General features: G+C 41.6%; 1 protein-coding gene across 3 annotated transcripts in view; it reads right to left on the reverse strand.

Moving 5' to 3' along the window:
- Positions 1–24,304, reverse strand: part of KAZN (kazrin, periplakin interacting protein) — a 1,209,168-nt gene that overhangs the window by 907,123 nt on the left and 277,741 nt on the right. For all 3 annotated transcript variants that reach the window (XM_055262432.2, XM_055262431.2, XM_055262434.2), the window contains exon 2: positions 15,952–16,109. In XM_055262432.2, the coding sequence (XP_055118407.1) occupies positions 15,952–16,109 (158 nt within the window). The remainder of the gene's footprint in view (positions 1–15,951; positions 16,110–24,304) is intronic.

Genomic DNA, 24,304 nt, shown 5'->3' on the forward strand with positions numbered 1-24,304 from the left:
AGGAATTCCCGAAGTTGTCCATTTCTCACCACCTTGGAGAGGTAATGGTCCAACTAACATTATTTCATATCTGGATTACCATCTCCTAATAGGTCACCTAGTTTCCATTCCTTAGGCCCTATTGTACAGGTTACTCTTCTGGAATGTTTAATCCAATTATATCATTCCTTTGTTTGAAATCCCCCATAGGCTTCCCCTTTTGTTCAGCATAAAAGCCAGACTCCTTCAAAGCCATAAATGGCTTACCTTGCCCTGTCTTCTACTCTGATTTATTCTCTGGAACTCTCACCCTTGCTCACCCTCCTCCAACGACTGTTGTCTCTTGGTTGTTCCTCGGAGAGTTGAGACATCCTACTGACTCAGGGCCTTGACACCCGCTGTTCCTTGTCTCTGAAACAGTCTCTCCCTTGACATCCACTTGGTTTATCCACTCTCTTTGTTTTTTAAGGCCTTTGTGGACCACCCTACATATATTAGATGCCCCTACTCCAATTCCTACACCTCTTAAACCTCTGACTCTACCTTATTTCCTTCTACATCACCTGACACATAAATTTATTTGTTTCACTAGTTATGTTTTTATCTCTCCCACCTAGGCTTTAAGCTCCAGGAAGACTGGGATTTTGCCTCACTTACTTTCGATTTCCTAGTGCCTTAACTATGCCTAGCATACAGCAGGAACTCAATCAGTAGGGGCGGAATTAACAAATGAATGAATGAAGGGCCTGTGTTCCGATTTTTCAGATGTAACATTTTCTTATTTCTCCGAGGATATTAATTATACTTATTTAAAAATCCTGTTCCAATTTATCTGCTAACTATTTTCTCAGATGTAAGTTTTCCAGTTTATTGAGTCTGTAATTTTGTCATTTCTGCCTCATTTTGTGAGTAGTTTCCAAATGTTTAGTGATTTTGTGTGTGCATGTGTGACAGCCGTTTTTGTAATTGGAATCCCTGATGGATGATTTTCTGGTTTTGTTTAGGTGACCCACTCTGGACAAGCTCACATGCCCCTCTATCATCTTCTCTCTGGGCTTCTGGGACCAAATCCTGATAAACACTTGGACACAGAGAAAAAGCTATCAGCAACACAGAATGAAGAGGAGTTATGGGAGGTCCCAGAAGACAAAGAAGGGAGGGTGGAGGGACAAGTGACAAAATAGTGCCAATTCCTGGGCTCTGGAAGAGTAAACCTGTCCATATTGCTGAAGAAGGAACAGCCTTATCAATGAATTAGAAACGTTCCATTAATGAAGGGAAAATTTCAGATGTGCTTATAGAATTTTAAAACAATATATTTTTCTTCTATAATAAGCTGTTGTAGCTATAGAAAATTTCTATGAGAATGTATTGGCCTTTCCTTGAAAGGTTGACTTTTGGCTGAAAAGCATTTTCCAGCCAACTATGCAAGCAGCTTAATTGTGCCTCCTTGAAAATGAGAACTATACTTGAATACTCCAGCCAACTCTGGAGAGGGGTTCGCACAAGATAAACAGGGTTGTCCCATGGGTAGACTAAGGAGGCAGTCATGTAACAGGTTGAGGCTCCTCAATCTCAAATCTCTATCCTTGTGAGACTCCCAGATTACACAAACTACTCCAGATTCACTCCTCTAGAAAGTGGTGGCTCATGTCCCCCCTCCCCTCCCTTCAGCTGCTCTGATTTAGGCTGGCTGTGTTCCCTCAAGGGCCCATGCCCTCCTATCCCAAAATACTCTCATGCTGCTCCGCAAAACTAAAAAGAAAGGGCAACTGCACTGTCTAGCACATAGCACTCAGTGAAGCCTTCGTGAAAAACACTGCACTTTCCCAGAGTCTTTCCTCCTTCCAAATGCAAATAGATACTTTACAGACTGCCTCCCCAAGGACTGCTGGGAAAGGATGGATCTGGGGACACAGACAATGATGTGGAAAGGACAAGTCTGACTAATGGGGATACATCAAGGAAACTGGACCAGGGAGACAGAAGCCTCATGCAAAAGAGGAGGTAACAGTCCAGGGAACTGGAAAAGTCCTGGGAGAGGAATGTAATCCACTCCACAATCCCTCCAAAGGCAGAAGATGGTGGACAGAAGATGACAACCAGGTTTGCCACATTGAGCCAAATTCTGGATCCTGGGAGAGACTCAACTTGTCCTCTGGGGTAGCAGCGTGACTCTTTCCACAAGTTACAGCTGCTGGTAAGCCTTGCTCAGTCTACATTCCACTTGCTTGTTTGCCCCCATGCATCCTCTAAAGTATCAAGGTTTGGTTGAAACTGATTAAGAAGCCCTAATGATCATCTGAAATGTCAAGTGCTCCTCCATTCTAATAATATGCATCTGGAATACTTCCCAGATGAGAGAAGACATGTTTCCCTTCGATTTAGAGTTCGAAGGATGACAGAGTGGAGGCAGTAATGATGATGAAAAGAAAGCCATAAACCAGGTGACAACTTCCCGTCACTCAGGGAAGCCAATAATAGGGAATCAACAAATTATGTGTGATGTTGGCATCAGCAGCATAAACAACAGCGATACCACCTACAGCAAATGCTGTTAAAACACAGCCACCTGCTATGCCAAGCCTGGGCTCTTAGAGGACCCTAGGCTTATCTTTGATAAAACAAAAACCTCTAGGGCCAGCATTCAAGGCTGTTACTCTGTGGAGATCAAGGAAATACACGGGTTGGCCTCAAAGTGCAACCATTTTTATTCCATTAAACTAAGAAAAAAAGAAATGCACTACTATTGAACTGCATTATACCTGGTAAAAAAACACCTTAGTCTTTCTTAGTTTGTGATCTTCTCATCAGGAGAGGTGTATTAGATTCCTGTGGCTGACACAAGGAAGTACCACAGACTAGGTGGCTGATACAACAGCAATTTACAGTCCTACAGTGCTGGAGGCTGGAAGTTCATAATCAAGAAGGTAGCAGGGTAAGTTCCTTTTAAAGGCTCTAAGGGATCCTCTGTTCCAGGCCACTCTGCCAGCTTCTGGTAGCCCCATGCATGTCTTGGCTTACAGATGCATCACTCCAATCCCTCACCTTCATATGGTGCTCTCCAAGACATGTCTTCACATTGTCTCACCTCTGTGCATATTTGTCTCTGTCTCCAAATTTCCCTTTTTTATAAAGACACCAGTGTATTCGTCTGTTTTCATACTGCTATAAAGAACTGCCCAAGCCTGGGTAATTTATAAAAGAAAAAGGTTAATTGACTCACAGTTCAGCATGGCTGGGGAGGCCTCAGGAAACTTACAATCATGGTGGAAGGTGAAGGGGAAGCAAGGCACCTTCTTCACAAGGCAGCAGGAAGGAGAAGTACAGGGGGAAGAACCCCTTATAAAACCATCAGATCTTTTGAGAACTCGCTCATTATCATGAGAACAGCATGGGGGAACTGCCCCCATGATCCAATCACCTTCATCTGGTCTCTCTTTTGACACATGGGGATTATGGGAATTTGGGTGGGGATACAAAGCTTAACCACATCACATCAGTTATAATGGATTAGCACCCACTCTAATGGCCTTAACATGATTACCTCTGTAAAGACCCAATGTCCAAATAATGTCACATTCTTAGGTTCTGGGAGCTAGGGACTTCAACATAGCTATTCTTGAAGATGCAATTCAACTCATAACAAAGGAATTATTTCTTTTTGATGCAGTTGGGAAAATGCAGTGTAGGGCATCCATTTCCAAACTGTGTTCTGCATAACTGTGTTTTGTAGAGGTATTTCAAAGATTCTGAAAACACTGATTCAAATTTTATTTGAAAATATATTTAAAAGTCATCACGTACACTCAACTATGGTACACATCACTTATGAACACCAGTGTACAGCTTGTGCTTTCAGAGCAAGTTTTTTATTTCCAGACCAGGAATAAAACTTCTTATGCCACCTCCACGTATATATTCAAGTTTCTTCTTAGTAAGTTATGGTTTTAAATGATTGTAGCTTTATACAGGTCTTTGAATTCAAGCTCTGTGCTTGACTGCACAAGTGTAGAAATGAGTGGGTCCCTGGAGCTTAATTTCAAGTGACCAGACACCTCTGCTCAGGGAGAGCTCCCACCCTGTCCTGTGGCTAACCAAGTATGGAATATCAATGGGACAGTATTGCATACAAAGGATGACATTTCCTATAAGGTTTGGGTACCCTATCATTCAAATTTCCTCAGGTTGCAAGTGACAGAAGCCCAACTCAATCTAGTTTAAGTGAAACGGGGATGTTCTTAACTACTCCACAGAGTGTTTCTTTTTCCCTTTGTTCCTCACTGTCTTAATTTCCCTGTGGAGTTTCCTCTATGTCTATGTTTGGGGTACCACGAGTTGGCTCAGGCCACACACATTCCACCACTCTCTAGCCCACCTCCCTGAACTACAGAAAATGGAAAGATAAAAATTCCCCTGCAGCTACCTTTCCCAAGGTGGCCTAGGTTCTGCACCTATGAGTAAGGTGCAGGTGGCCAATGAGACAGCCATGGTGAGAGAAGAGATTGGCTCCTTTAGCAAACTGGAGGCAGAAGTACTTGGTTCTCTAGGGTAGCTTCTGTCCTTGGTGTCATGGATGCCAGCCATCATCTGGCTGTGTGAGGCAGCTGCTGTGCAGTTTCCACCCACAGTCTTATGGATGGTTTCTCCTGGCTACTGTTATTTCTGGCTATGCAGTCTCTAAATCCAGTTTCAAGACCTCTTAGAGATTCCGTAGGCTACCAAAATCTCTCTTAAAAAGTCCTTTCTAGTTAAATTAGTTAGAAGGTATGCTGATGTATGCTGTTAAAAACTATGATGGATACAGCATAACTCCAATTATCAGCAGAGACACTGATGACTCCCAGACGTGTTCCTTGAGCCCAGAACTCTCTCTGAGGCTGAAGACAGATAAAGGACTGTCTCTTAGACAACCACACCTAGATGTACCATGGGTCCCTAGATTTTCAATCTCCAAATCAAGCTCATTACTTCCCCATTCAAGCCTGCTGTTCCTTCTGTTTCCTTTATGAGGTGTTACTAAACCATAATCTGAGGCTCATCCTATACCCATCTCTCACTTCCACCTCCAAATTTCAATTAATGAAATTGCTACTTCCTAAACATTCCCTGAATATATTTTTTCCTCTATAATCTTACTGCCCCACATTATAGTCCATTGCCAAAACAAACTGCTCCCTGTTCTCAGTCTCACCTCAGCCAATCCATTTTTCACTCTTCCTCCAGAGTAATCTTTCAAATAGCCAAATATAACCATAACATCCCTCTGCTTAAATGCATCCAATGCACCCTTTTGCTTAAATGCATTAAATCCATCACCATTACTGTGGTTCTCAATCTGGATGAATGGTGTAAAACCAGGGGGCACATGTTGCAGAGACTGGCTAAAACCTCATCAAATCTATTTTCCTCTTTCTCCTGAGAACACGACTAGACCACTTTCCAGCTCCCCTTTCAGTTATAGGGCTTATTAAGTCAGACCTGAATTCAAATATTGGATATGCAATTGTGTCAGCTAGCTCTTGCTACGTAACAAAACACCTTGGAACTTTATTATTTCTTGTAAGTGTGCAGATTAGTGGTTATGCTGTTCTGGGATGAGCCCAGCTGAAATCTGCTGGGCTTTCTCATACATTGTCACTTCAGTAGGTTTGCTGGGAGCTGGCTAGTCTAAGAGGGACTCAGCAGGATGACTCACCTGGGCTCCACGTGACCTCTCACCCTCCAAGCAGCTAGCTCTGGCTTGTTCTCACGGTAGACAGAATTTCAAGAAAGAGCAGAAATATGGAAGGTATCTTGGTGTCTAGTCTCTAAAGTGACCCACCCTTTTTATTGCATTATTTTAGCCAAAGAAAAGTATAGGCCAGTTCAGATTCAAAGGGCAAGTTAATGCCTCTTATTGAGAAAGGCTGCAAAGTCACATTGCAAAGAAAGAAAGTAAAGAATGACAGCCATTTTTGCAATCAAACTAGCACAGGTATTCACTCGCTATGTGACTTTAAATAAATTTCCTCTTTGGACCTCAGATTCCTTACCTGTAAAATAGGGAAAATCCCACGTGCCTCACAAACTCACTGGGGGTATTAAATGAGATAATGGAGGTAAAATCCTTAGCAGAGTGTTTGGCGTCTAGTAAGTACTCAATAATCTTTCACTACCTTTATTTTTCACATCACTCTGCAATGTGTACCACTGTGACTTTCAGGTTGTTGGTATAAGCTCAGGAAGTATTTGTTGAACAAATTAACCGTGCACCTGTTGTAATGACCAGCTGAACTGATGTACTTTTAATGGCTCATCATGTTTCTAGCTCTGTTACAAGCCTACACTTCTCACAGTTCATCCCCAGCCCATTTGAAGTCATCCTGTCCAAGCTTGATGTAGAGGCCTCTTAAATTATGTCCTCCAGCTGTTCAGACAGTCTGTCCTCTGTGCACACATAGGGGCATAAGAACACAGTTCATGCCCTCTAAATAAACCAACTAGAGCTGTCTTTCCAAAAGAGAAGGTCCATAAAACTTGCTTTAGGGCAGTTTAAACTTCCATTTCCAACGGATAAAAAATCGTCAACAGTTATCCTAAGAAATCTTGTGCTGATTTGTTTGTGTGATAGATTGAATTAATGGCCCATATTTTATACCTCTTGGTGATATCTTCTCACACTCACTGTGGGCTCGGGGATGTGACTTGCTTTGGCCAACGGGATAGCAGCAAACTTGATACAACAGAGGCTGGAAAAGTGAATGCTTTGTCTACTTTTTCTTTTTATGGACCCCTATCACCACTATGGAAATATTCTGGAGTTAGCCTGCTAAGGAGGGTGAGAGAGGTGAGTCATTGCAGCTGAGGACATCTAAGATCAGCCAGGCCCCAGTGCACAGTGTATGACGGACACCAGTCAAGATGAGCCACGCCTGTCCATATTAGCAGAATTACCCAGGCAATCCATAGACTTACAAGAAGTATATAAGTAGCTGTTGCTTAGAGCCACTGTTTTGGGAGAGTTTTTTAAGACAGCAGTCACGGAAACAAATCTATGCCATGATTCTCAGTATCAATTATATCATGAGCTCCTCTTTGTTTTGTACTTTTGGAGGAGAAAAATAAAAGAGGGATTAGACTCAGTAATCCAACACAAGAACATCCATTCTGAAAGCAAGTCTCTGGGCTACTAAGCTGGCCAAAGCAAATGACTTTGGTTCAAGTCCTACAGGAATAAGTGAATACTTAAAATAGCCAGGTCACCATCTCATTATTAAACTACCTTTTAAGTGTGATTTACTCAAACACAAGGAATGAAGGAACATGGGTTATTGGCTCGAGTTGGCACCAAGTAGTCTTACTGGCTGTATTCCCAGGTTCAACATCAGATTTAAATGATGACACTTAGCAACACCATGCCTCAATTTACCTGGCTACTCTTGTGGGACTGTTTGAGTTTAATATGAATGTGTATAAGGATTCCTGTTCTAAGTGTAATTTTTTTTAGATTATAATTATATGGCATACATTTGGCTCTCTATTATCTGACTAACGGATGGGAGCTACAACCTTAAAAAGATACTAAATAACAGATAAGAAAAAAGTCTGATATTGAATTCAATTGTGGTGGAAAAAATATTGGCAATGAAATTACTTTTCTAATTTTGTCTCATTCAGACTAACATTGGTTTACATTTCCCGAGTGCATGCCACCAGGGAAGAAATGCTTTGCCCATGGATAATCTATGGGTACATAATTGAGAATTGACTATTGGCTAGATTCTATGAGGCTGCTCTTCCGGTAAGTTACTGGGTATTCTTCATATTCTTGTTCAGAACAACTCTACACTTTCCTCATTTTCCCTTCATCCATCCCACTCCTATGTCTCATGAAGTTCAAAAACTCTTACCCTAGTCTTCTTCTGTGTGTGTCTCTATGTCCCCAGCACCTAGCTAGAAAAGCCTGAGATCCTGGTTCCTCCGTGGACACCAATAGGCAAAGGATTAAAGGATCCTCTGTTCCCAAGGGACCAGCTGGAATTGTTATATTCCCTAAATTAAATGTAAATTTCTGAAAAACTAATTTGTATAGATCTTTTGCAACATCTCAGGGGAGCTATTTCCAATTACCTCATGGGGTAATGCTTAATACACACAACTAAAGTACAAATATATGCAATAAAGCATGAGACAAGGTTCTCTTCCACACACACACACACACACACACACACACACACACTCCTCTCTCTCTCTCCATCCCCAGATCTAAGTTTAAATGTCATGTTCAAAGAGAATGTCTTTGAACTGTTGTCTAAATGGGGTCCTGGTACAGTGTTTCTTTAAGATAAATATTAAAACTCACTATTATCTGTTTATTCCCATATTTATAGTCAGTTGCCGCCAGTGAAATCCAAGATCCTTGAGGACAAGGATTACCCCTTTCATTTTCACTGGTGTTTCCCCCACAGGCTGGCAACATCCCTGGCACATAACAGATGCTCAATGGAAAAAGGAGAAAGTGAGTGAATGGATAACGAAGATGTATCTGGAAAAATCAATTATGATCAATTATACGGCTTGAAATAAAAGAATTCCGAAATCAAAAGAGTTCCATAAATAATTAAAAAGTTAGCCTTGGACCTAAAGTAGGGTTTCTCAATCTTGACACTACTAACATTTGAAGTTGGATAATTCTTTGCTGTGAGCAGCTCTCCTGTGCATTGTAGAAAGTTTAGCAACATCCTTGGCTTCTACCTACTGGATGCTAGCAGCACACTCACCCCCTGCCAGTCATGACAATTGAAAATATCTCCAGACATTGTCAAATGTCACCTGGTGTGGGAGGGAAGCAAAGTTGCTCTGCTTCCTTCTCAGCTGGGAGCCACTCATCTAAAGGGTGATGGTGGGATTGGGTATTATTTTGGAAGCCAAGTATTTGCCAACATCACAATAGACATCATGAAGAAAATGAGATATGTGTGGTAGGCGGCTGTAATATATTTCCTATTCTATTTAAATACTTTTGTAAACCATATTCTTGGAAGCTGAACCTTTCTAGGAGTCTGAGAGGGTAGTGTGTAGCTTTAAGAATGTATCAATATATTAAAAATGTCAAAATATTTTTAGTTATTTGAGGTATTCTATATCTGAAGCCAGGTTTTAATGTTCTTCTTTCTCAAAATTACATACCCCCTTTCTATCTATTTAATAACCCCTCAGGAAGCAAATACTCCCAGTCACCATCTACAAGTAGGAAATCAATTACTCTTTCTTTGCGATGGGCTGGATGGAACAATGTAAAAAAGGCTATTTTATTAACGCTTAATACCTAGTTTTCAAAATAGAGATAATAATACCCAACCTCCTGTCCTTCTCATGGCTGAGAAGATGAGAAAATGCTGGCAAAATTACTTTGTAAACAGTAAAGTGATCTGCAAATATCAGCTAGGTCCTTCTCTGAGATTCCACAGCCCCCATGTACAGTCATCAGTATTTATCATGGAGCACTTCAACGTTCAGTTATCCATCTAATCCTGAACCCCTCTGGTGGGGGAGGAGAGGTAGGGATAAAGTTCTGTCCCTCTCTGTCCCTAGAACTTAGAGCAGTGCCAAGCTGTGTACTGAGACCCAAGCATGAAGTCCACGCATGCAGCAGGCAGAGTAAATTAATTATTGCCTCCATCTGCAGCAGTGTCTGCCAGCATCTACTCTTCCTTCTTGTGGTAATAATACCAGTCTGCACTTGCTCACAGTCATGGTGAGACCATCCATCAACAAGCCTACCTGCCCACGGTCAAAGAGAGGAGGGCCAGTGACCTAAGACAGATCATTCAGATTTTTCCAAGAATTTGAATCTTGATCAAAGTGACACAGAGAAAGAAAATGGTTGGAGCCAAGTTGTCCCAACCACAGCACCCTGAAACAACTGCTTTTAAGTTTTTGACACCTAAATCTCCATAGCTACCCTCTCTCCTATCTTTTCTGAGATGTAATTCTTTATCTTTTCCTATGAGCTACCCATGGGTTTCTATTAACTGTATCCCCGTTAATGTTTATTAAAGCTGGTCTCTGTTGCTGACAACCAAAGAATCCTAACCGAATCCTCACCCCAAACTTCCTTACATGATTTTGTTACTATTTCATATCCTGCTTGCTGTAACAGGAACCATCACTTATTACACCAGCATGAGTTCTATTTTATTATCATTTTAAATGTTATTAAACTAATGACTCAGTATCAAAATATGTAACATAAAAGCTCTATGATGTACAAAATATTCAGTTGGTACAAAAGTAATTGAAGTTTTGCACCAATAAATTCCCAAATTATCCTTTGGCACTATATAGATTTATGGAAGTTGTACCAGTTTGATAGACACTATTCTATTCAAGCATCACTCACCCCAAGTAAGATGTGCACCTTTCCTTCAGAATACAATGAATGGAAGTCAATCTTTTTTCTGAGTCTCATTTCCAACTTGACCTGTGTCTTGGCGCACCAAACACTGAAACAACTTTGCATTCTCTGAACATTTTGCTTTATGGATTTTACAAAGATGACAGAGGTCTCAAGAGGGTCTAATTTTCTCTATCAACTTAAAAAAACCCTAGACACAAACTTAACAGAACAAGAGTATTACAATTTTATGCCTTATCCTCCATTTCTTCTAAACAGGAAGGGTGAGTACAGAAGTTCTGTAACTGAAGGGATTGCATATAAGCCTGGCAATGCCTGTGGCTTAAAGTTTATTTATCTAAAAAAAAAAACACACACCTTTTTAAGATCAAAACTATTGTGGCAGAATGGAAAGAGGGCTTGTAAGAGTTATGTAAAAAAACTACAAGCTTTTGGACTTGCTGATTTGATAGTTTTGCAACTCAGAATGGAAAATAAGCATTGCTTTTGCAAACTCGCAGGGAAAGGATGCGTAATGGAGCACATGGATTATTTGAGGGGATGTGCTAAGACTCCTTTGAATAATCAGCTTATCATTGTAGCTTTTTAGTGAAGGGAACTAAATTCTTCAGCATCCATTTAAGTATTTCTTTCTCCTATGACTTTTACAAGGTGAAAAGCTGATGGGATGAGCAGTCTTCAAGATATCCCAGGGTAATTTTCTTAGGATGAAAGCTTTGCCTGTTTTCCCTGGTTCTAATGTCAGCGTTTCTTCCCTGCTTGCTAAGGAAGAGAACCTAGGGAGAGAGTTCTAATTCTTTCTCCATCATGGTGTTACATCCCAGAGGATAAGGAAAACCCACATGACATCTAGTAAGTACTCAATAATATTTCGCTCCCTTTATTTCTCACATCACTCTGCAATGTGTACCACTGTGACTTTCAGATTGTTGGTATAAGCTCAGGAAGTATCTGTTGAACAAATTAACCATGCATCTGTTGTAATGACTAGCTGAATTGATGTACCATTCATAGCCGCAGCCAGCATCTGTGACCTTCTTAAGCCCAGGATCCTTCTGATGTCTCAGTTTGTACAAAGTGAGGGCAAGGCATTCTCTAGGGCTAACAAGGTCACATTCATGGGCATAACCCTAAAGCCGGCAGCAGCTAGAAAGCTCCAGATAATTGCACCAGTGAGAGCCATGAGGCCTACCTACCTTGACCACAGTATCAACTTCAGAAAGAATCTAGAGGGATGGAAAGTGCTACTAACAGGATAATCAAATTAAAATGCACTTCTGTAATAGGTGTGAACTGCCCGGTTCCCAAGGCATCCTTCCCAATGCAAGATGATGTTGACTTTGGGGCGCTAACCCTCCCTGTCTGCCAGGAACCTGAGCCAAGGGTTCCTCTGGTCCACACTGCACTTCCCCATCTGAGGCCAGGGAGTGTCCAGACAGCTAAAATAGCTGATCACGTTCAATCGGCCCAGTTTTGCCAGAAACCAATTGGAAAGCATAATCATCTAGAAGAGTTTGCTAGACAGCTCTTTCAAAAAGAGAAAAGAAAACGAAGCCACCCAAATCCTATGCAGTGTCTGATCCTGGCAGGGCTCCCGATCTGCCTCCTGAATGCCAGGTTTCCCTCCTGCTGCTGCTTCCGCTCTTGCTTGGCAAGGGGGAATATAGGCTTTTGGCAAATATGCTTTCCAGTTCCCCGAACACAAATAACAGAAAGAAAGACAGACAAGGAGAGAACAGGAAAGGGAAGGAAGAGAAGGAAGTGAAAAACGCAGAATGTAATTCCACATCTCAGCTAAGATTTTGCCAACCAAAAGAAGAGAAGGCGAGGGAGGGAGGAGGGGAATAGATTTGAGAGAAGGAGAAAATAGGAGGGGAGAAGGAGAAAATAGGAGGGGAGGAGGAGAGATGCTGGGTGGGGTGGGGAGAAAAAGGGCAAAGAGAGAAGACAAAGAAAAGCAAAAAGAAAAGGGAAGAGGAGACAAGGGCAGAAGGAAAAAAGGAGAGTTTGAAAAGTAAAGCAAATTTCAGGTCTTTTCCGCCTAACGATGGACTTTGTTCAAGATTTGTTTAGAGATGACAGTTGCGTGGTTTATTTTTATTTTGAAGGGTTTACTTTCATTCCTAGAGATGGACCTCTGAGAAGGGTATACCAATGATTCAGCCTCCCTTAAAACAAGCTCTTCCTTTTAGTCCCAGCACAGGCCAAGTTTTAGGCAAAGAAGCTACCCACTTCCAGTCTAGACCCAGGGAGCCCCCTTGGGTCAGCAGAGCACAGGCTCTCCCTCAGCCACCCTTTGTTCCATGGCCTGCAGAAGGAAAGCTCTAGGTGCACAGAAAGTTCTCTACCCTTTAGCGCTCAGCCTTCAAGAGGACCCTCCTGCCAACAAAGCGATCTTAGTATTTTTCCAAGCATTTGTCTCCCCTTAATAAATAATGATATTAGGTCTTTGGGGGGTAAAGGGAGAGAACTGCCAATGAGAGATTTAATTTGCTGTAATCAACCCCTCTTAGCATGCGGAGTCACATAGTATGAGTAAAAGAATTAATCTCTACCAGAAAGAATTGCTTCTTCGGTGTTATGAATCTAATCACTTAGGAGGCTGAGTCGGCGTTTTGGGTTTAGACAGAGCTCTCAGGAATCAAAGCCACAAGATCAGGTTTCAAATGCGATCTGAATGGCAAACTCCATTGAACTGGGGGGCCTGCAAACTAAAAAGGAAATGGAATGCAAATAGAGGTGCTATGCCTCTTCAGACACCTCCATGCTCAAAACGTTTAGGGGACGAATACCTAATTGCGGGCTTTCTGGGCTGTCCATGTGAGGTGCTCCCTTCGCGATTCCATTTTCCAGGATGGATTGTCAGGCCTGCCAATCATCTCTGGCTTCCCCATTATACTTGGGAGATGTGTTTGCTCTGTGCACATTGTTTTAGAATCCTCAGAGGTGGAATTTCATAGACCAGCAATGCTTTTGCCTTTGACATTCTCCTAAGCAGGATTTATTGCTTCCAAGACAGATGTGACTTGAGTCAATTATGCCTTTTAAGCAGTCACTCTCAAGCAGCCTCCGGGTTCTGTGGAACACTTTTTGCCTGACTTCATTCGACTTGTAAGCTGATGTCAGAGTGTTTCATCACCGTCTAATACTATTAAGGGCCCTGTGGGTATGGAACTGAGAGGGCTATTATACCAACCAAGTTCAAGGATGTGGTTACTACCCTTGAAAGGCTTACATCCTGCAACACACAAACCTAAGAGATGCCTATTAATATCCTAAAATGCAGACTGAACGAAAAGATGTTCAGATAAGTTATATCTACACTCTATCAGCCTCCCACTGTTGATGAACTTAGGGTATGAAAATGAGTACATTCATTTGTCTTTGGAATTGAGGGAAGAAGCAGTGTTAAAACACGAATGGAAAATAAGTGAATTAGCCCCCAAAATGCCCAATAAAGAGTCTTCTCTAAAAAATGACATATTTTTAGGTGTCTACTTCAAAACTCAAAATCACGTATCATCCCTGGCCATCCCCAAAACTTTGGGATTCCTTGGCATTTTATAAGCTTGGCAACACTCATCTGAGACAGTAGTAGGATGGAGGACTGGGGGTAGAAGGTGACATGATCCCAATTGACTTCAGCAAGGAACGGAGGATCATAACCAAAACACTGTTTCAAAAAGTTAGTGGTTTTGGAAGAAAACCAATCAGAGTGGTATACTAAACTCATCACAACCCACTTCATCCTTTGTTAGTTTAAAAGACACATGCAAGGAATCTTGGAATGTTAGGAGGCAAAAGAGACAATGGGGTTTCCACATGACGTTTCTACCTGACCCAGTAGACACCCACCTTCAGGAAAGAGGAAGAAGATGTAACCCACCTTCCTTTTCAGCGTATGGCTTACGAGAATATCCACCATATCCCGCTCCATTTTATCTGGCCATTTAAAGGAGAACCTTCTAGCAGTCATCGATTTGGGATCAGGAGAGAATATGATAAGAAAATATTCCTACACGATGACCACATGATAGGGGATATTTTAATCTCCTTAAATAAAAAAGGGAAAATTCATTGTCAACACCACGAAGGATGAAGACTCTCTAATTAATTAGGCATTTCGTGGGAGCAAACATTTCCGGAATATGAAACATTTTTGAAATCCAGTTCTAGGCACTAGTAAGCTCAGATGTGAAGGAGAGGAAAAATATGCACGTTTTTTTAGGACCTTAGGTTTTGCAAACTGGAGTTTACACACAATGCCTTTTGGGATTCAGTTAGGCAGTTCCCTTGGCTGAGGTGCTGGCTACAGGCTTGGGACCAGGCATTTGGAGGAAAGCTAATCCTTTCAAGAACAATTTGCTCTCTTTTATTCAGTAAATTGTTCTAAATTTCCCTTTTTTCTGAGTTTCAAAATTGGCTGTCATAGCTTCAGAATCCTTCCTTTTTCCACCAGACAGGCTGGGGGAGAGAGGAGAAGCTGACTGGGCTGTTTATAATGAAGGAGAACAGGAGAACCGTGAATAGGAATGAAAGGCTTTGCATAATTTGGGCCATCTCAACAGACGGCCTCAAAAATCCCATGGGGCGACTTCAGGCATTGACAGGTGAGAGAGGCACAAAGGCACAGCCAGTTAAAGCCTTATTGGTGCAAGACCCAGGCTTTGGGATTGATTTTAAAAATAAAACATAAACCACTACCAGGGTAGAAACAAAAGCAAAGAAACCACAGTTCAAAATATCTGCTACAGAGCGGAATGCAAGAAACCACCAACCATTCTGACCTCACCAATGCTGAACAGAAAACAGTCTCAGGAAGAAAGCCCCAGGGCAAATCAACATGAAAATCACCGAACCCACAGAACGTTTCCTGAAACATTTCCCGACACTGAAGAGGTAGGAATGACAATTAGATCTAGTTCAGTTTGGCTTCCCTAACACAGAAAACTATCAATTCTCTTAAAACACCTGGTGTTTGTCTATCAACATGTCTGAAGAGACCCACCAACAAAGCCAGAAGGAGTAGATAACTTTTAAATATTTCGATAAAATAGTACACAAGGAGACACTTTGAATAACATCCCAACAATAGCGTACAATGAGCTAAATACCTTCTGCAATAAATTCAGTGCTAGCAAAACCAGTGCTGATGTACTTACTGTGGGTGAAGGGGACAGCAAATGCACCAAAATATTCATTAGTTACTTAGTAATGCTGTTTAGGACAAGTATTTGCTCTACTCCAAAGCCTTTGCCAGCTATGATGCCTGCCAAGTTTGTATGTAAATGGATTTTCACCTTTCCAAGGCTAATGGGAGATCTGTTAAATTCTCAGAGACAACAAATATACTGTTCTTAAGCTGTATTACTTTGACTTTTTAAAAAGTTATTTTAATACTAAATCCCAAATAAGAGCTAATCAGAAATCCAATACGCAACATATCCAATCTGTTATCTCAGAAAAACAGGTTTCAATAGGTGTGGTAGTTGAACATTTTTGGACAGCTTATGCCAAAAAGAAAAAAAAGATTCCACCTTCTCCATAGAGAATTTCTGTATTGATCTTTGTACCTGAGCATCCATTAAGAGGTGCCTCATCAACATCATGGAACTCTTCAGAGTCTCCTTCTCAGTGGGTAGAAAAGGGTCTGTGTCCTCCTCCAGTGCCTTCGACTTGGTGACAATAAAATGGGAAATCTGGTCATTGAGGGTGTGCAATGATTGCACAGCTGTGGAAAGAAAAAGAAGGAAAAGTAGAGTCACAACTGGTAACTTTCAAAGAGCAATTGACTAGCCATTTTGAAGGGAAAAGTAAGGGTGTACATACAAGGTCTAAGCCAGGCAGGTGTCAAGAACCTGACACATCTATAAATTGCATTAACAAACGTGTTCAGTAACTAACAAACACTTATTGAACACCATTCAAATGCCAAGCCCATATAGAGTGCTTGGGGCTACACTTGTGAGCAAAGCCTGACATGGTACCTACCCTCATGGAGTATCTAGTCCTGTTGGGGAAACTTAAAAAAAAAAAAATCAAGGTGGTAAATAGATACATGAATACGACTTTGTGGTAAGTGTTTATAAACTGCAGAAATTAACAGGGCATGAGAGGACAGCCCGAGACTAGATTTACATTTATGGTAATACAGTTGGCTATTGCACCTCTAAGCAGATGGCCTCTGTCATTAAAGTTTATGAAGGGACAGTGGCCATGTTTTCCAATCAGTGCCACATGTGGGCTGAAAGGATTATTATTTCTCTATAATTCCCATAGCACTTACCATCTGATGTGTTATAGATTTTAAGATTTTACTTATTATGCTTGCTGCTTCTTTCTCTATTTTCTCTACAATGGACTTGGTCACAGCAGAGAGGCTTCTTTTAATCTCTTTGCTTAGTGTCATATCCCCAAAAACTAGAACAGCACCTAGCAAATGGAAGGTGCTTAATAAATATTGTTGAATTAATTCCTTACATCTCTGTGAATTAATATTTCTTTCTTTATGGAATTTCTATCATTTTCAGGTAAATCTATTCTTTCAAACCCCAAATAAGTAAATTCTAGGCATTCTCCATAAAGCCACTGCATTTACCACAATTATGAAAAGAAAAATGTAATTATCAAGGAGCCAGTATACAATAGAGGGACTTTGAAGACTTCTGGCTTTGGCCGTGAGGGTCCAGATTATCCTCTTGCCGTAAATAACTATAAAACTGAACACTATGTTAGAATCAACTATTTTTAGTCATTGAACAGCACGGGATTGTGATACTTGAGAAAATATGAAAAAGCAAGTTGAGTCCTAACATCTCCATGCATTCTGCAAGGAGAGAATTTCCAGACTCCAGCATAGAAAAGAGAAATCCAGAGAGATCCCCACAATGTCACTGAATTAAGGAGCTGGAGATCAGGAAGACTAAGTTAGCTAGGATTTCCAGGACAACGTTCTAAAAGAGCAGGAGGGCCACACCTAGATCTCCAAAGATCTGCAAAGGGGTTGCCTTTGAGTTGTTGGCTGAATATCAATACTGTGTCTGGGCAGGATAAAACTCTACATGACCAGGCAAGAAAAACTTGCAGGAGAGAACAGCTACAGGAGAGCTGCAGGCCAAATAATTCCAAGAGATTACGTGTCCATAAATTGTTGACATGCTCACCAGCCAAAGAGGAGAAATTTGGGTGGAATATAGGACACATTCATTAGAGACTCCAGAAGGGGCCAGGGTGTAGAAATTAAGCAAAATGATTCCTAGAATAAAGGCTATTCCAGGCCCATCCAAAAAGAGCTTAAAAGTAAGCCTTGAAACAGTTGAACTGATCTGCAAGTAACTAAAATACCTGCCAAAAAATTAGCATTTTTATAGAAGTGTAACAAAATATAGTACCCCAAAATGTAAAATTCATAATGCTTAGGTTTCCATAAAAAATTACCAGACATACAAAAAAGCAAGAAAATGTGACTAATAGCTTGGAGAAAAATCAGTATACAGAAACAAACCCAGAAATAACAGAAGTGATAGTATTAGCAAACATGGCTATTCAGACAGCTACTAAAAATATGCTTTGCTTGTTCAAGGTTGTAAAACAAAACATGAATATAATAAAGAGAAAAGTAGAATATTTAAATCAGAACCAAATGGAACCACTAGGGATGAAAAATGCAATATCTGAAATGGAATTCTCATTGGATGAGATTAACAGCAGATTAGACAATGCAGAAGAAAAGATTAGTGAACCTGAAATCATAGCAATAAAACTATCCAAAATAAATTAGTGACAATGTAAGGCCATAAAGCTAACGTATATCTAATTGGAGTCTCGTTGGCAGAGGTGGGGAGGACAGGGAAACAGAAACAGTAGTTGAAGAACTAAAATTGTATTAGTCTGTTCTCATGCTGCCATGAAGAAATATCGGACAGACTAGGTAATTTATAAAGGAAAGAGGTTTCATTGACGCATAGTTCCGCATAGCTGGGGAGGCCTCAGGAAACTTACAATCATGGCAGAGGTCTTCACAGGGTGGCAGGAGAGAGAATGAGTGCCAGCAGGGGAAATGCCAGATGCTTATAAAACCATCAGATCTCCTGAGACTCGCTCATTATCATCAGAACAGCATGGAAGTAACCGCCCCCACGATTAAATTACCTCTCACAGGGTCCCTCCTATGACACGTGGAGATTATGGAAACTACAATTCAAGATGATATTTGTGTGGGGACACAGCCAAACCCTATCAAAAATGAACAATTTTTTTCCATATTTGATAAAAACTATAAACCTATAAGAATCTCAATAAACTCTAAGCAGGATGAACACAGAGAAGGCTGCAACAAGGCATATTATAATCAAATTACTAAAACACACACACACACACACACACACACACACACACAGAAAATACAAAAATTAGCCAGGCGTGGTGGCGTGTGTCTGTAGTCCACACACAGTGAAAATGAGAAAATCTTAAAATCAACCAGCTCCTCTGTAACTGTTCTCTCCTTTAAGTTTTTCTTGCCTAGTCATGTAGAGTTTTATCCTGCCCAGACACAGGATCAAAGAAAAAAGGCATGTTACATTTAGAGACCAAAAAACGATGTCAGCCTTCTCATCGGAATCTATGCAAACCAGGAGATAAAAAAAATTGACATTTTGAAAGTACTGAAAGCAAAAAACTTGCCAACCGAAATTGCCAACGTACAGTTCTATAACCAACAATATCTTTCAAAAATGAAGGTGACTCTTTCAGATAAACAAAAGCTAAGAAAACTCATCACCAGCACATTTGCACTAAAAGAAATGTTAAATTTCTTGAGGCAGAAGGAAAATGACATTAGGTAGAAACTTCTATTTACAAAAATGAAAAAAGAATGCTTGCAAAGGGAAATGTTTGAGTAGCATAAACATGTTTTCTTTCTCATCTTTTAATTCATTTAAAAGATTATTGATAGTTTAAAGCAACAACAATAATAATATCCTGTGGGATTGATAACATACATAGAGTAAAATATATGACAATAACAGCACAAAGAATAAGAAGCAGGTGCCAATGGAAGCATATTGTCCTTTTTTTTTTTTTTTTTTTTTTTTTGAGATGGAGTCTCGCTGTTGCCCAGGCTGTAGTGCAGTGGCTTGATCTCAGCTCACTGCAACCTCTGCCTTCTAGGTCCAAGTGATTCTGCTACCTCAGCCTCCCGAGTAGCTGGGACTACAGGCACTCACCACCACACCCAGATAATTTTTGTACTTTTAGTAGAGACATGGTTTCACCATATTGGCCAGGCTGGTCTCGAACTCCTGACCTTGTGATCCACCTGCCTCGGCCTCCTAAAGTGCTGGGATTACAGGCATGAGCCACTGCGCACAGCCTGTTTCCGATCTTATACATAAAGTGGTATAATATTATTTGAAGGTAGACTGTGTTAAAGATGGATATCGTAAATCCTCGATTAATCCCTAAAAAAATTAAACAAATAATAAATAAATAGAAGATGGGTTTTGAATCATGGAGAATCAAACTTGGAAGACTGAGCATAGAGTGGCAACTATAGGCCATAGGGTAGGTAGAATACCAGATATGACATCAGAGCTGTGGCTCGTTGCATGGGAAGACTCCACAATCCTTTCCTGGGCTAGAGGGGAGCTTGGCTAAAACAGAGAAGGATGGACTAGAAAGAATATGGCCTGATTCTCACTTAGCCTGAATTCTGTTCTCCACTGGAGATGGTTAGAAACACCCAGACAGATTTGGGGATCTGAAAACAGAAGTTCCCTCATACCCTGCCCTGGGCAGCTGTGGCAGCTAATACTGGGGTGGAAATGGTGACCCTGTGGCATTTTAAGTTAGAGAGAATCTGAGATAGTTCTACCACCTACACTCTCATCGCTCAACCTCCAGTCTTGCTTAGTGTTGAGCAGCTGGGGTTGATGATATCTCAACCTAGTCCAGAAATGGCCAGAGAGAGATTCATGGACAAGATATACATCCCAGGACAAGATAATACATAAGCCCCCTGAGAACCCAAAGAGAAGGGAAAGAGAAAGGGTAGGGGAAGCAATTTGAATTGATATTTACTCAGAAGAAACTCACTTTTAAACCAGAAGTGACTGAGTTACCCTAAGTGGAAACAGGTGCTCCAGATCTAAATTGAGTTCCATTATACAAAGTTAAAAACAATACCACCTGACTTTTTAGCATTGTGACTATACATTTTAAACTTCTGTGTATATCCCCTGTATGTTATCTGCAAACAGGAAGGTTAGGACATGCTGAGCAATGAGGAGAAGAGTTGGCAAGGGCATCGAAATAACCTACCCATGGGCCAAGACCAATCTTTGCTCAAGTTATGCCTCATTTTCCTCCACCATCCTGCCTTCCCTTCCCCAAACTCCCAATACACAGACTTGTTCTTAACAAGCCTTCTTCCCAAATCATTCTGAGAGTACCCCAGTTCCCAAGTCCTTTGCTTATACATGCACAGACATTACTATTAACAAAACTCCTTATGCCAGTTCTTGGAAGACAGGAGTTACTGCACTGTCCTTGCTTTTCACTCTAAGTAGGCTAGTGGATTTGGGGTTCTCAAAATACGTTTATTACAACTTGTTTTTTCTTTTGCGTACATTGCTCACACACAGTACAACTGGTCCCATCCCTGTTCTGGAAAATTGAGGCTTAATCACCGAAACACGCCCTAAGTTTCGCTTTGTTCTAAACACAAAAGACAAATTGAAAGAGTTAAGCACCTCCTTCTCTGCTCAAAGAATAAATTCCATCAGAGAACTTACCACATTGTATTGCAATTGCTCAAGAATCCATCCGTGGGCCCGGCGCGGTGGCTCACGCCTGAAATGCCAGCACTTTGGGAGGCCGAGGCGGGCAGATCACGAGATCAGGAGATTGAGACCATCCTGGCTAACACAGTGAAACCCCATCTCTACTAAAAATACAAAAACTTAGCCAGGCGTAGGGGCGGGCGCCTGTAGTCCCAGCTACTCTGGAGGCTGAGGCAGGAGAATGGGGCAAACCTGGGAGGAGGAGCTTGCAGTGAGCCGAGATTGCACCACTGCACTCCAGCCTGGGCGACAGAGTGAGACTCCATTTCAAAAAAAAAAAAAAAGAACCCATCCATGGTAGATTGAATTACTGGTTCAAAAACTGCCCCTCTCTAAACCAGTGCCTACAGAGTCCTCCCTAGTGACCCTCCCGTGGGAGAAACATTCTTCCTGCCTTCACTGATGTTAGGTTTTGCCATATGACTTGCTTTGGCTAATTAAACATGAGCAGACACGAGCTAGACCGTGCCCAAGCTGAATCCTTCAGAGCCATCACATGGCCCCTACTTACCCCTCAGTTTTCCCACCTGTACAGAGTTGCTCTGAGAATTAGAGACAGATTGTATAAAGCACATGTCACAGTACCTGCCACATGATAAGCACGTAAAAACAGTTAACTATTAGATTATCATTCCAGTTTGTACCTCAAATCTTTAATGTGCTGATATTAACTAATTGTTCTGTTTATAATTGAGCTTAATTTTTTTAAATGAGCCAAAGATGGCCTCTGTGTATTGGCCCCTTGGCTATTTATTTCTTCTTTGCAGGCTCAGCGCTGCTAGCTCACAAGCCCACCAGAAACAAACTCAAGATTTTCCACATCTAATTGCTTTAAACATAGCTCAAATAAGCAGATGTGTAGCCATTTAGAGCCTGCCTTGTATAATCCGCAAAATTGCTCCCAACACCTGTTAGCCATAGATACGCTAAACCCTGAGCCATAAAGACCCCAAACTTCTGCCCTTCGATGCTTCCTGTCCTGGAGGCTCTCAAGGTGCTACTGAGCGACATCACGTTGACACATAAGTTCCCTCTCTACTCCCCATCTCCCTGGGGTTGCCTTGCCCTACTTTCCTTCTGAATGTGGACCCCCTGCACCTCTGGACAGTTTCCCGCTGTGCAGAACTTCCCTACTTGCAAGCCGGTCAAAGCATTCCCCAATAAAGCTTGTGTGTGCTACCACCACCTTTTCGCCAGCCCCCAAATCCTGTGACCTCCCTATACCACCCATTTGTCTATTCAATGTGTACCCCCAGTTACAACTTGTCCAGTGCTTCCTACTCATTGAAAACATAATTAATGCAAGTTGAATATGTGGAAGTAATGATATCAAAGAGGAATGCCTTTTCCCACTTGTTTCTGTGTAGAGACCAAATCTTCAAGGCTGATCGCCCTGTGTTCGGTTGTGTAATGGACATTTTATGTTTCTGTCTGGTTAGCATCTATTTCCCTCTTCTTCTAATAAAAGAAGCTGTTTTCTCATTTTGTAGCAACATTCTTCCCATGTGTGGTTTATTTAGGGCTGATTCCACTCCCAAGTCCCAGAGGTGGGCACATGGTCCAGGCCTGGCCAATCCAAGCATTTCATCTGTTTGCCAACAGTGGTTGGTTCAGCACAGGACATGTGAAGCAAATGCAGCCAAACAGGTTTAATCTCAGGACAATTTGATAGAACTATTGAGAAAGAGATAGGCTCCTCAAGTTGGGCGGTGGGGGGTGGGGGAGGACTACAAAGCCCACCAGCTGCTCCACATTTATAACAATTTACCAATCCAACCTGAAAAAGAGAGGCTAGCTATCTGTTTCTCAATAGTTCTGGCAAATAGTCCTGGGATTCAATCTGCTTGGCTGTGTGGCCTCTTTTTCGAATGGGATTGGTAAACTGGTAGGGCCGTGGAGCAGCTGGTGGGCTTTGTAGTCATCACTTGAGGAACTCTTTCCTGAGAATAAACCAACTGAGTAAGTGGAGGTAAGTGGAGCTGAGAGACAGGGAAAGTGGTCCTTGAAGACATCATTGCAGCACAGGATTCAGCCACAGTCTTCTCAGTTAAGTAGATCAGTAAATGCCCTTATTTTCTTTAGCCTATCTGAGTTAGGTTTCTATCATTTGCAATCAGGAAGTCCTGATTACTATAAAGATGCCTGTACTTTTTCTTCACTGCAATAGTTATTGGTGTGGTTATTTCTTGAATGTCTGCCTCCCTCTGTTGTACATTAAAGATAATCTTAAATTTTTTGCTACTCCTCCCATTGAGAAATAGGGTCAAAATCCCCTCCTCGTGAGTCTGGCTGGCCTTAGTGACAAGGTTGTCCCACAGTAAGTGGCAGAAGTGGTGCCCTGGGATTTCTAAGACTAGGTCATAAGAGGCCTTGCAGCTTCTGCCTGTGACTCCTGGAATGCTCCTTCTGGAAGAAGCTGCCGTATAAGAAGTCTGAGGAACCTGAGACCGCCATACTTGGAGGAAGCCCACACTCATAGAAAGCATGGAGAAGGAGATGCCCAGCCATCCTCAGCTTTCTAACCATCCAGCCCAGGTGCCAGATACACGAGTGAAAAAGCCATCTTGAATATTCCAATCCCAGAAGGTGCAATATAGAGAAGGGCCAAGAAATCCAGCCATCCGCCATCACTGAGGCCCTTGCCATGGCACCAGCCATCTCAATGATTCAAGTCATCCCAGATGAGGCCATAGCCACTATGGAGCCTAGCTGAGCTCCTCCCTGTGCAATACCCAAATTCCTGGCCCACAAAGCTGAGAGCATAATAAGGTAGTGATTTGCATTGCTTAGTTTTGGAGTGGTTTGTGACACAGCAATAGATAACAGAACAGATAATTGTATCACCCTCATGCAACACACTTTAAATTGTAAGTTCCATGAAGTCACCGATAGTATTGTATCCCCAGATTTAAGCATAGGACCTGGTACATAATAGTGCTAGAACAAATAAATATTAGCCCAAAAGGGCAAAAAAAGAACAAATCAATGAAGAAATGAAGGAAAAAGCCAACTCCACTCCACTTCATCCCCTCCCTCTGCCCCATCATCCTAGAACTGTGTGGTATGCACATTCTTTTCCATTTGGCCT

This window comes from Symphalangus syndactylus, chromosome 22 (genome assembly GCF_028878055.3).
Source record: "Symphalangus syndactylus isolate Jambi chromosome 22, NHGRI_mSymSyn1-v2.1_pri, whole genome shotgun sequence".
NCBI classification, from domain to species: Eukaryota; Metazoa; Chordata; class Mammalia; order Primates; family Hylobatidae; genus Symphalangus; species Symphalangus syndactylus.